The sequence below is a fragment of the Phaseolus vulgaris genome, chromosome 3 (genome assembly GCF_000499845.2).
Source record: "Phaseolus vulgaris cultivar G19833 chromosome 3, P. vulgaris v2.0, whole genome shotgun sequence".
Taxonomy (NCBI): Eukaryota; Viridiplantae; Streptophyta; class Magnoliopsida; order Fabales; family Fabaceae; genus Phaseolus; species Phaseolus vulgaris.
This window is the reverse complement of record NC_023757.2, coordinates 3403114-3416484: the sequence shown is the minus strand read 5'-3', so window position 1 is coordinate 3416484 and position 13371 is coordinate 3403114. Positions and strand designations below refer to the sequence as shown.

General features: G+C 36.7%; 1 protein-coding gene across 3 annotated transcripts in view; it reads left to right on the top strand.

Annotated features, from left to right (window-relative positions):
* The window catches only part of LOC137806294 (ATP-dependent DNA helicase homolog RECG, chloroplastic), a 39985-nt gene that overhangs the window by 5252 nt on the left and 21362 nt on the right, over positions 1 to 13371 (top strand). For all 3 annotated transcript variants that reach the window (XM_068606319.1, XM_068606318.1, XM_068606320.1), the window contains 2 exons: positions 7883 to 7964; positions 8936 to 9025. In XM_068606319.1, the coding sequence (XP_068462420.1) occupies positions 7883 to 7964; positions 8936 to 9025 (172 nt within the window). The remainder of the gene's footprint in view (positions 1 to 7882; positions 7965 to 8935; positions 9026 to 13371) is intronic.

The following is a 13371-nucleotide window of genomic DNA, read 5'->3' as shown; positions in this document are numbered from 1 at the left end:
TTAAATAAAGAAACAAATCATAAAATATAAACAAGAATAAATCTTAGAGATCATCTAGGATATTCTGAAATATTCTAAGGCTTATATTATGTCTAAAAATTCAAATAACAAATACATAAAATCAAAACATATAAGAGTATAGAGAGAAGGAGAGATTGAGAGAAGAAAGATAGAGAATGAGTAATCTTTATTATATGATTCAGTGCAGGATGTACAGGGAAGGCTGGGTATTAATAGTACCCAGTGCAGTAGTAATACAAAGTAAATGTAAACAGTTAAGACTGTTATATACAGTTGATACTGTTATACCTAATAACAGTTACTACTGTTATACCTAATATCCCCCCCTTAAATTGATGGTTTAGGATACACCATTAATTTATGCGAGAAGGCTGAAAACGGGCCAACACTTAAAGGTTTCGTAAAGACATCAGCGATCTGTAGTGTAGCAGGGACATGTAGAAGTTGTAACTGCTTTTTGTTGGATAGCATCACGAACAAAATGAAGGTCAAGTTCAAAGTGCTTGGTCTTGGAGTGCATAATGGGATTGGATGCAAGGAGAACAGCGCCCAGATTATCAGATCGAATGGTGGGAAGAGTAGGAGGAAGACGAAGTTCAGTGAGCAGATTCTGTATCCACTTGAGTTCAGCAAGCGTGGCAACAATGCTGCGATATTCAGCTTCAGTGGAGCTGCGAGAAACAACCTTTTGTTTCTTTGAAAGCCAAGCAACAGGATTCGATCCAAGATAAACAACAAAGCCTGAGGTGGATTTCCTGTCATCAGGGTCAGAACCCCAATCAGCATCAGCAAAGGCATTTAGCGTGAGTTGGGATGGGCGCCGAAGATGAAGCCCATGAGTGGTACTGCCAGCAAGGTAGCGGAGAATACGTTTAACAGCATTCCAGTGGTGATGTTGAGGGTTGTTCATGAACTGGCACGCTCTGTTGACGCTATAGGCGAGTTCTGGACGAGTGATGAGTATATATTGAAGCGAGCCTACCACTGAGCGATAGAGGGAAGGATCGTCTACAGCAGTGGTAGCGTCTTTTGTGAGACGAGTTGTGGAGAGCATGGGTGTTGGTTGAGGCTTGGAGGAGAGCATGTTGGTTTTATGGAGGAGATCTTGAATATATTTGGTTTGAGAGAGATGTAAGCCTCCATCCAATGTCCAAGTGGCTTCAACACTGAGAAAATAGTGGAGAGTGCCAAGATCTTTTAGAGGAAAATGTTGACTGAGGGAGTAAATCAGACGCTGAATGGCAGTGTTAGAATTCCCTGTAATTAGAATATCATCAACATAAATTAGGACAAAAAGAGTAACGTTATTGTGGAGGTGAAGAAAGAGGGAGGTGTCACTTTTAGTGGGATGAAAACCAAGAGAGATTAAAGTGGTACTTAGCTTGTGAAACCAGGATCTAGGTGCTTGTTTCAACCCATAGAGAGCTTTGTTAAGTTTGCAAACAGTGTTGGAGTCACCAATTTCAACGCCAGGAGGTTGAACCATGTATACAGATTCCTCAAGATCACCATACAAAAAGGCGTTATTAATATCAATTTGATTGACAGACCAGTTTAATTGAAGAGCTAGAGTAAGGATAATACGTATGGTGACAGGTTTTATAACAGGACTGAATGTTTCAAAATAGTCAAAACCTTGTTGCTGATGAAAACCTTTGGCGACGAGGCGAGCTTTATTTCGCTGAAAAGAGCCATCAGCATTGTATTTTATTTTGAAAATCCATTTGCAACCAATGGGTTGAACCCCAGGAGGAAGAGTGGTGAGGGTCCAGGTGTTGTTCGTGGTTAGAGCAGCAAGCTCTTCCTGCATGGCAGAAAGCCATTGGGGAAGATGTAAGGCTTCTTTGGTGGATTTGGGAAGAGGCAAAACAGGTGCAGCAGTAAAAGCACTTGGACCAAGTAGAGCAGTTTTCGCGCATGTAAGCATGGGGTGAGTGTTTTGAGGAGCAGGATTGAGGGGAGTGAAAGTAGTGGAAGACAAGTCAGAGTTAGATGACATAGAAGCAGTGGAATCAGGATGTGCATGGGAAGAATCTGAGGTGGTTGGTTGTGAGTCAGGAGGTGCTCTTTGAGATACAGAAACAGGCGGTTGCTGAAAAACAGTTAAAGAGGGGGAAGAATCGGAGTGGGGGCTATTAGTGGGTGAAGAAACAGAAGAGAAAGGGTTAGATGAAACAGCATAGGGAAAAACAGATTCATTAAAAGTAACATGACGAGTAATATACATACGCCCAGTTGGAGAGAGGCACATGTAACCTTTGTGATTGGAGGCATAGCCAAGAAACACACACAAAGATGAACGAAAACTCATTTTATGTTTATTATATGGGCGAAGAAGAGGATAACACGCACATCCAAAGATTTTGTAAAAAGAATAATCAGGGTGTGAGTTAAACAACAGATAATATGGACTTTGATTGTTTAAAACAGATGTGGGTAACACATTAATAATGGAAGCAGCAGTAGTGAAAGCATAGCCCCAAAAATGCATGGGTAATTTTGAACAAGCAAGTAAAGTTAATCCTATATCAACAATATGCCTATGCTTACGTTCAACAGAACCATTTTGTTCATGAGTGTGAGGGCAGGTTAGACGATGAGATATGCCATTAGATAACAAGAAAGATTTAAAACAGAGAAATTCTTTTGCATTGTCAGTTTGAATGCTTAATAGAGGAAAACCAGTTTGTTTTTCCACATATAATTTGAAAGATTTGAAAACAGTAAGGGCTTGAGATTTAGCATGAATTAAGTAGAACCAAACATATCTAGTATAGGCATCCACAAAAGAGATGTAGTAAGTAGCACCATTAGTTGCAGGGGTAGCAGACGGCCCCCAAATGTCAATGAAAACAAGCTGTAAAGGTTTAGAGTATATAGTTTGAGAAGCATTAAAAGGAAGCTGATGGGACTTGCCAACAACACAGGACTCACAGAATGCACGTTTAGCAGTAAAAGGTATATTACAAATCTTCATAATTTGGTGAATCACTCTTGGTTGGGCATGACCAAACCGGGAGTGCCACAAATGATAAGCAGAAGAGCCAGTAGTAATAGCAGTATTGTGAGCAGAATAGAGTGCAGTTTGAACAAGATTTGGAAACATATAAAGACCATCTTTAAGCTTGCCTTGGAGCAGGATTTCGTTGGTTCCCTGACGTTTAACAAGGCAAACATCAGCATGAAACTCAAAGTAAACGTGGTTATCACTTGCAAACCTAGAAACACTTAACAAATTTTTAGAAATAGTAGGCACATGCATAAGATGTTGTAAGGAGAAGGTATTATGGGTATTAAGATCTGTAAAACTGGCAGATCCAATAGAAGTAATAGGAAGTTGGAAACCATTACCTACAGCCACCTTTTCCGAACCTGTGTAAGGAGTGGTTGTGGAGAGATTGTTGCTGTTGGCAGTGAGATGGTGGGAGGCACCACTATCAGGATACCAAAGCGGGTCATGGAGAGTATTGGGAGTTCTGAGGATCGAAGGTTCATCATCACCAAGAGATCTAGAAAAATGGGCAGTATTAGCAGTAACTTGAGATTGGGTAGAAGAATCAAATCTATGCCAGCAGTGAAGAGCAGTGTGGCCATATTTTCCACAAATTTGGCACTGCACCTGGGTTGAAGAAGAATTAGATGGTGTTTTGGGGAAGTTCTTGGATGGTGTAAAACGTGGTTTTGAATAAAACCGTTGTTTAGCAGGAGCAGCGGGGCGGAAGGAGGAGGGATAATTTGTAGAACTGGAGTTGTAATGAGAGAAAGAATGTGGGACAGAAGCAATATTGGCCTGCAAAATGTGATCAACCGATTGTTTATTCCTTTCAATACGATTTTCTTGGGCAAGAAGCAGCGCTTCAATGTCTGCTACTGTGTATGGGTCAAGGCGAGATGTGACAGAGGTGATAAAAGGGTCGTATTCGTCAGATAGCCCATCAAGAACAGCTTCAATGTGATCTTCTGGAGAAATTGGACAACCCACAGCAGCCAATTGGTCCACGGTTTTCTTGATATCAAGAAGGTAGGCAGAGATGGAGCGATCCTTCTTGGGTGTACGCAGTTGCTGTTTGTGCTTCTTTATTTGAGCACGAGTTTGAGATGCATAATGGGTCTGGAGTTTTTCCCAGACTTGGTTTGAAGTGTCCAGTCCAACCATCTGAGTTAGGATACCTGCAGTCATGGATGCCAATAACCAGGCCAAGATTGCCTGATCTTGACGATCATAGTGGATGTATTTTGTATTAACAATTGGGGAAGAGTCTTCGTCGGCAGAGATGAAGCGCGGAGGAATGCAAGAACCATCCAGAAAATAAAGAAGGTCAAGGCTGCGAAGGGTAGCATTAACCTGCTGCCGCCAGACAAGGAAATTGTCTGGATCCAGTTTCAGAGGGATGGGGGTATGAAAGATATGAGGGAGAAGAACCTCGGGCTTGGAGGAAAAATTTTCAGAATTGGGTTCAGTGGTAGATGATGAGGCCATTTTTGGCTCTGGATACCATATAAGAGTATAGAGAGAAGGAGAGATTGAGAGAAGAAAGATAGAGAATGAGTAATCTTTATTATATGATTCAGTGCAGGATGCACAGGGAAGGCTGGGTATTAATAGTACCCAGTGCAGTAGTAATACAAAGTAAATGTAAACAGTTAAGACTGTTATATACAGTTGATACTGTTATACCTAATAACAGTTACTACTGTTATACCTAATAAAACACCACAAATTTTAAGTTCAAAACATAAAATAACAACAAAACATAAAAAAATGGTCTATATGTATTTATTGTATTTCTTTCGACCGCCATGCTTCCACCATAACCCGTTATGGTTTCTGTTATAACTTTATAGAAGATTTCTTGGGTCTCCGATATGATCCATTATTCAATATCGATAACACTGGTCTAAGCTTTAAAGATGATGTCATCTTGTGTTTTCCAACCAAAAAAAGGGGTTGCAGAAGTCTTAAAAAAGATGGAGTAGAATTTTGGGAGTGTGAAATCGAGGGTAAGAGAAAGTCAAGGATGTTGGGTCCACTGATATGCTGGAATCAGAAACAAATATAAAATCAGAAGTAGTGGCATCAGAGGACTAAAAAAGGATTGCTTCCCATCAAAAACAGAAATTTCAAAAAACAATTATGCTTCAGTGCAAAATATAGAAACAGGGCATTGTAATGAGGGAGAAATGGAAGAGATTGTAGGTGAAAATGCACAGGTTTAATCATGGTAGGTAAATCAAATTTCATCAGTCACTACGGGGAACAAATGTTGAGGGTGGAACATAATGGGCGAACGGATGTGATCACTGGTTTGCGGTGGCCACAAAACCTGGTATGTCAAGTTGTCCAGTCAAGAGACTGCTACCAAAGGCATCAAATAGTCTTCCAAAGATATGATCATACTTTTTGTACTGACCATAAGAAGATTTAGAGCCAATAGACTAAGATCTTTACAAGGAGGAGGGCAATGACGGGAGAGTGACCAATGGAGGAGATGAGAATAAATTTCTGAATCTTTAGTCAAACTCAACCCAATTCAGACTTTGAGTACCAAGGGGAAAGTTGTCATATTTAAACTCATGATCTGCAATCATGTGCAGCAATAAAGTTCACAAGGTAGATAAAGGATATGATTACTATAGCAGTGGTGATGCTTTGTTCATGGCCAAAAATGACTCAGAAAACAAAGCATTAGGGAATAATGGAGGCATCCCGAATAGGTACCCATTATTGTATCCTATTAGCACAACAAACATTGAATTACAACAAGCTAGGATAATCATCTTATCATATCCTTCTTGGCTACCAAACGGGTCCTAAAGGGATTGTTTAGGACCATGTTGTCTCTTGTACATGTGCAGGTTGTCCAATGGGTTGACTTTGTCCTACCTCTGTTTAAAACCTTAGTCTTAGATAGACCTACTATAAAATTCAAAAATCTCAATTTTGTTCCGTTCTTAGTTGTTACTTTATTTTCGCATCTTTGTGGTCTTATTACTAAATTTTTCCTTGTAGATTATGAGGGCAAGGTTATTAGATTGGAGAGTCTACATGGACACATGGGAGCTTTGTAGACTCCAAAGGGTCTACTTCATTATAAAAATAATAATTATAATTATAAAGAACAAACCAATTCAAGTCTTCTAAAAGAAAATAATTAAGAATGCAAAATACATCTTTCAAAGTTATTCTTTGAGTACCTTGACTCTTGTCTCTCTCTTTATATACATATATATTATAGATTATATATATATATATATATTATTACATATTGTTGAAAGGATTAGTGACAAAATAGGTCATGGATGATGATACCACTCGGGCACCATGTCGAGAAGAGACACAATCTGAGAAGAAATATAATAAATTCCATGTATTGTATAGACACATGAGTATTCTTATTTATAATAAAGAAGAGATACAATAATAAGGAGCAAAATTAATGTCTAGTAATGAGAACTATTTGCTAAGATATATCATTATAAAATTATATCATATCTCCCTATTTAATATAATAAAATCAATTCTATAACATAATTAAATTATATCTCTAACATAATTAAATTATATCTCTAACACGTATCATATTATTATATATATATATAATTGTTTAATAATATTTTATATTCTTTTTATTTCTTCTTCTTATTATTATTACAATAGCATAATTTAATTATTACATTTTTATTTGTGTATATTATATATATACACACATATACCCCGTTTCTATATTCTTATATTTTATTATATTATCTGTCATACATTTATCTATACTACATCATGTATAATTAATCATTAAAAAAACCTCCCCAGCAAAATAATATTTATATATATGATTAATTAACTTTGTCTGGGTTGGACAGTGGCTAATCCAAGGTGCTGGTCCCACTGTAAAGTCTGACCCAAAGAGGTAAGAAGTCCTAGTCTTTTTTTTCCTCTTGCTCCCATCGGCTGGCACCTATCCACAATCTTCTTTCAGAAAAATCTCATGCCCAATCTCTCTCTTTGCCAAAGTTGTCGCTAGTAGCATAGTCAGAAGCACAGCTGGAAAACCTAGGAGAACAAACACAAAGGGAGAATGGAGCTTTCCCAAATCAACCTCTTCTCAGAGGGGAAAAATGCAGTGGCCAAGTCGTAGAGGAGAACTCAGTATAGCTGTGATGCAAAGGCTTTAATGCAGTTCCATCCTCTTGTGAAAGCATAATCACCGATGCAACCACCTGGAGAATAAACGCTGTCCCCCAAACCAATGATCTTCCACAACAAAAATGAAACAGTGTTGTTTTGTTAGTTTTTTTCTCACGTGGACTTTGATACTAACTTGCAAGTCTACGTGAGTTTGACCGAATAAGCTTGAGTCTACCTCAGAAGCAAGTTTACATGCGAGTTGACCTGCAACCAACAAATAGACTCGTGAACTTGTCTATGTCTATGAGTTGATTCTAAAGTTTGATAAACATGATGAGGGCATGTTTCCACCTAAAACAATACCTTAACTTCTTTCATTTCATCTGCCCATCTTGAATCCTATAATTTACATATCTCTTTTTATCCGTTGCTCTGTATGGTAGATCAAGATACTTGGACAATGTGACTTGTGATTTGGTATGATCTCAAATTCTTATCTCTAAGTGGTTGTAGCGTGTCTCTCATAACATGCATTCTACACAACCTGTTTTATTTATGCTTATATGGAAACTATGTCATCCAAAACTTTTCTCTATTTGGAAATATGACATGTGGATTTGTTTCTATTTCTATTTTGAGTTCCAGTTTTCTTAATAGTATGGGTTATAACAATCCTCTTGTCTAAACAAAGGAAACAAAATGCAGTATACTAATTTGTTACTCTTTTATCTTCTTCAGAGCTTTACAAGCCTTGCCTGGTAATGTAGATCCAATTCCTAAAGATATCACTGAACAATTTGGACTACTAAGTCTTCATGATGTAAGGGTCTCTAACTTTAAGAATTCTTTATTCTATTTATGAAATTATTTGCCTATCTGCCATATGAAGCAGTCACCTATGTTGATAGTATAGACTTTTTGTCTGCGATAAACATTAGTGCCTACTGCTTGCTGATGAACTGCAAAAGTGTTGGGGTGTTAGGCGAATTTGAAATTTAGTGAGTATCTGAGTTAGAAATAATTACAGAGAAAGAGGATTGAAAAATTAAGGAAAGAGTACACTTGCAAATAAACTTGCCGTGGCCAGTTATGTGCTCTATATTTTAAATCTTTTATATATTTGTCTTTTTTCTTTCAAAATTTCTCTGTTTCTGATAGTTCCCTTCTCCCATGTGTGCATTTATTAAGGGGAAGTGTTCTACTTTATATTTTGAGGTGCAAAGTTGATTTTTGAAGTAGAACTGCACAAATAAAGGAGACGGGTTGGCTTGGACTTGGTGGTTGTGTGCATTTATGATGTCATGATTTTTTTACAATTTAATTGCAATTTTAGTATAATTATTTTCTGGTTATTTCACTTGGTTATTAGGACTTGGAACTAGCATTGGACTTTGGAATTGTAATTATGATGTTTGAAAATCCATGATGCTCATCCTAGGTCTCTGGAATTAGGCATGTTTTCCTGAACCTAGGAAGGACTTCTAACTTCCACAATGCCCCTGCTTAACGGTGTTATTTAGCCTTGAGTCTTTTATATCAATCTGTTTAAACTGCACTTGTGAATCTACGATAAAATTCTCTAATAACTATGTTAAACTGTGTACTAGTTTTTGTGCTTTATATGCTGTGTTATGGTTTTTTTGGTTGGATCACATTGAGGAATGCCCATATGGGTGGTCTCTTTCTCTAAGATATAAAATGCTCTTTCATTCCTATTTTTCTGAAACTTTATCCCAACCGCGTCTGCATATTTTTACTGAAATTTAAAATTTTTAAATGATAACCATGTAGGCATATTTTGGAATCCACAAACCGAAGGACATAAGTGAAGCTGATTTGGCCCGCAAGAGACTTATATTTGATGATTTTTTTTACCTGCAGGTGAGTTATTTCAGATTTTATTTGTAGTATCATCAATTGACAACTCTAAAATTTTTCCATTGTGAGAAATACTAGCAGTACATTCTCTAACACTCTTATAAACATTATTATAGGTGAAGTTTTTGTTAAAATTTAATAAATTGTATAGGCTCTGTGGAACCTGGTCGAAGAATTTGTCCAGATTCATTATATATTTTTTTATAACGATGAATATGCAGATTCATTGTGTCCTATTTAAGAGCAACAAATCTATCTGAATTTTCAGACAGGATCTTCCACATAGGTGGTCACTGTTTCCAGAGGTGGTCATGCTTTCCAAGGTGATTCAAGAGCCTCCATCTACTTCAAAGACAAACCCGTTCACAAAGAAACAACTAGAGCACTTATACAGACCATCTTCTCAAATAATGACAATCAACTCTTCTTGCTCCTTGGTCCCGAAAGGTCTTTATTTGATTACCACCCTTTCCACCTAAAAATTCTCAAAATCCTTGGATTATGGTCTCAGGAGCAACTAATCACATGACAAATTACTTAAAACTGTTTACCTCCTTATAGTCCTCCTGCAGAGAATAAAAGAAATCAGAATTCTTGATGGAACTCTCTCTACTATAGCTGGAAGGGGATCTATCCACCTCTCTCTCACCTTTAATAACTCTCCAAAATGTTTTTCATGTTTGTTAGAGATCCCATATTGGCTAGAGATGTAGGCCAAATTATAGTATATAAGTTAATGCAAACCTCACTTTACAAGTCGGTTTTGTGTAACTGATTTAGACTTAAAGTTTGTTTTCTAAGAATGTTCCCAAGTTGTCTTGTAACCTATTGTAAATAAGGGGATTATTAGGGTAAAAATATTCTAATATCTCTAGTAGTTAGAAACAATATCCCTAGAATCTACACATTCATTTTAATTGATTTTTGCTTTCTTTTTTAAGAGAATGTGGTTGTTACAAATAGTGTTGAGAATGTAATTATTATGATTGTAATCAATAAAATATTTCTTTTCTCCCTCATTATTCAAGTTGGTATCGGAGCTCCCGACCTTGGGGCTCTGTTTTCATTGCCGCTGTCGACCTTCCCCTGCTTCCGCTGTTGCTGCTTGCCATCCTTCGCTCACTACCACCCTCCACCTGCCACCCGCCACTTGCCACCCACCACCCTTTGCTCGCTTTTTGCCCGTTGCCGCCACCCTAGAAGGTAGTGGTGGGACAGAAACTTTTCATTTTTCTCAATGGTTGACGCGAAATGTACTCACGTAGGTCCTAATGATCTTCCAAATTGGTGGGTGCCTACTTGTTTGATGGCTATAATTATTGCAGTGTAACTACTACATTTGGAGGATTCTAAAAGGATTGTCAAGATTAGACCACATTGATGGTGGAGGATCTGGGTTATATGACCCTAATTTTGAGATTTGGAATAATGAAGATTCACTAATCATGACCTAGATGTGGCTTTCCATGGTCCTTGAGATAAGTTGAAATTATGTTTTATTCCTCTACTAAAGAAAAATAACATTTTTTTTTAAAAAAGGATTTTGCTGCTTGTTATGACAGTGAAAGGAGGGTGTTTAATACCAAACAAGGTTCTCTCTTTATATCGGTATATCATGGATTTTTGAATGGGTTGTGGATTGAAATAGGTCATTACCAAAATTTGAAGATGTGCAAAACAAATGCTGTCACATGCTGAAGCCATTGAAAGAGGAATAATCTTTAAATTTCCACATGGTCTGTACCATGAATATGACCCATAAATACTACCTTAGAACGTAGAAGCAAATCAATCTAGTAGTCTTCCTTAACCATTTCTTGATATCAGAGCTATAGGGGGGAACTTGATTGTTTAAGAACAACAAGGATTGAATCAATGTCCTTTGGACTGTATACCTTGTCCATGAGAGGCAAGAGTTCATTCAATATAGTTGGGCATGTTTCTAAGGATGTTTGAATTCTTTATTCAGGAGCAACAAATCACATGACTCCATTTCCTATGTTTTTCAATTCATATATTAAAATGAATAAAAGAACAACTCATTACAGTTCTAAATGGTGATAAAATATACCCATATTTGGATCTAGAAATATAATGTTAGAATCATCTATTGAATTAAAAGATGCTTTTATCTCTCACAATTGACCAATAGTTTTATCTCTATACAGAAACTTACAAAAGACTTGAACAAGTCATTAATGTTTTTCTCATCTTACTGTGTCTTTCAGTACCTTGCCACGAGGAAGATGATTTTAATTGCTAAGGAGTAAAGTGGGTTGTTTGTGTTAGAGTCCAAACAAAACAAGGGAAGTCTTAATGTAATAAGCAACAACAAAACCACGGGCAAATTCCCAAATATGGCTTCGTCATAGAAGATTTGGATATTCCTTATTCAGCCTTATCAAATCTTTGTACCCTTGTTTGTTTACAAAAGAGTATGTTGAGTCTTTCAATTGTGACATTCGTCAATTCTCAAAGCAGCACTATGCATCTTATCCAAGGAGAAATAAAAAGAATAATTTCCCCTTTAATTGAATTCAATTTGATGTTTGGTGACTTGTTTTGGAATCTCTCTCTAGGGTAAAATGTTTTTTTACCTTTATTGACGATTATACCCATGTCACATGGACATATGTTATGAAAAGTAAGTATAAGGTATTTTAAATTTTTGTTAATTTTTTTAGTGTTGTCAAAAATCAATTTGGAAAAGACATCAAAAGAATTAGGCCTGTTGTCAAAAGTGTTGTCTATTCCCAAAACGTATTGGGGAGAAACTGTTAAACTGCCACAATCTTGTCAACAAATTTTCCTCTCGTGTCTTAAATGAGATTAGTCCTATTGATTCTCTATTGTCTTTTGTTCCATCTTCCTCCTTAGTGTTAAGTGTAGCTCGTCGAGTCTTTGGTTGTGTTGTTTTTGTTCACTCTTATAATCCTAAATGTGTCTTTATTGGTTGTCCTTTACAAAAAGGGGTACAAGTGGATATCACCCTTAAATTATGTCTGTATCACAATGAATATCACTTTTCTTGAATATGCATTCTGTTTTGTTAGCTCTTCGCATCAGTTGGGAGAAAGCACTTGAAGCGGAGGAACTCTCCTTTATGTCATTACCATATTTGTCTTTGCAAGATAACCAAGTGAGTGAGCCACCACAAATGGGATAGAACCAATTGATAGTAAAGAAGGAGACAAATTCTTTGATTTTTTTTTCAAAGAATACAACTCACTTTGACTTCGGAGCAAGAAAAGTTGTCTGACATGGAGGTGAGCAGTCCTAAAGGTAATAGTGAGGAGTTAAGTGTTTTAAGAATTTACTCATTGCATTGAGAAAGGGAAAAAGTCTTCCGAAGTGAGAATGCTAAAGAATATTTCTCTATTGAACTTTCTTCCTTAACCTTGCAAGGTATTTACACCAGTCCACTTGTCCTCACACAGCACAACAAAAGGGCATGGTAGAGGAAGAATACGTCTCATTGAAATTGAATGCTCTGTAATGTCGAATTCAAATGTTCTTGTACATCATTGGGGAGTTGCAGTTCGCAAGCCTGTCTTTGATAAATAGAAAGCATTCTTACTCTCTTGAAAATCAAATTCCTCACTGTACTATTTTTCCATATGATTCTTTATCTCATATCTCTCCTAGGGTTGTACTTGTTTTGTTTGTAATGTCTCTCCATGTTTAAACAAAATCTTTGCAAAGGCTATTAAATGTGTTTTTCTAGGATATTCTCACGTTAAAAAAGGATACAAATGCTACTCTCTCAGCTACAAAAAGATACTACATGTCCGTTGTTGTCACCATTTTTAAGGACTCACCTTTTTCTTGTCCTCTATGGAAGTTCCTAATATTTCTTATGCAATGGGAGTTGTTAGTCAATTCATGCATAATCTTCACATTAATAATTGGAATGTTAAAATTTTGCATTCCCAAATATATAAAAAAGGATTGTTGTATGAGGACAAAAGAAATACTCAAATTATAGGGTATTGTGATGCAGATTGGGCTGACTATCTCATTGACAGAAGATCCAACATATGATAGTGTATTCATTTGAGGGATATTATCTCTTGGAAGAGCAAGAAACAAAATGTTATAGTCTGATCAAGTGCAAAAGTTGAATATAGATCAATTGCACTGGCTACTTGTGAACTTGTGTGGATTGAACAACTCTGTATAGAGTTGAAATTTTATGAAGTTGTATTGTGATAATCAAATAGCTCTTCATATTGCTTCTAATCCTGAGATTGATTGTCATTTTATCATGGAAAAGCTGCTTTCCGAGGAACTGTACACTGGATTTATAACAACTAGCTTGCAGATATTCTCAATTAGTCCTTGAAAGGGCC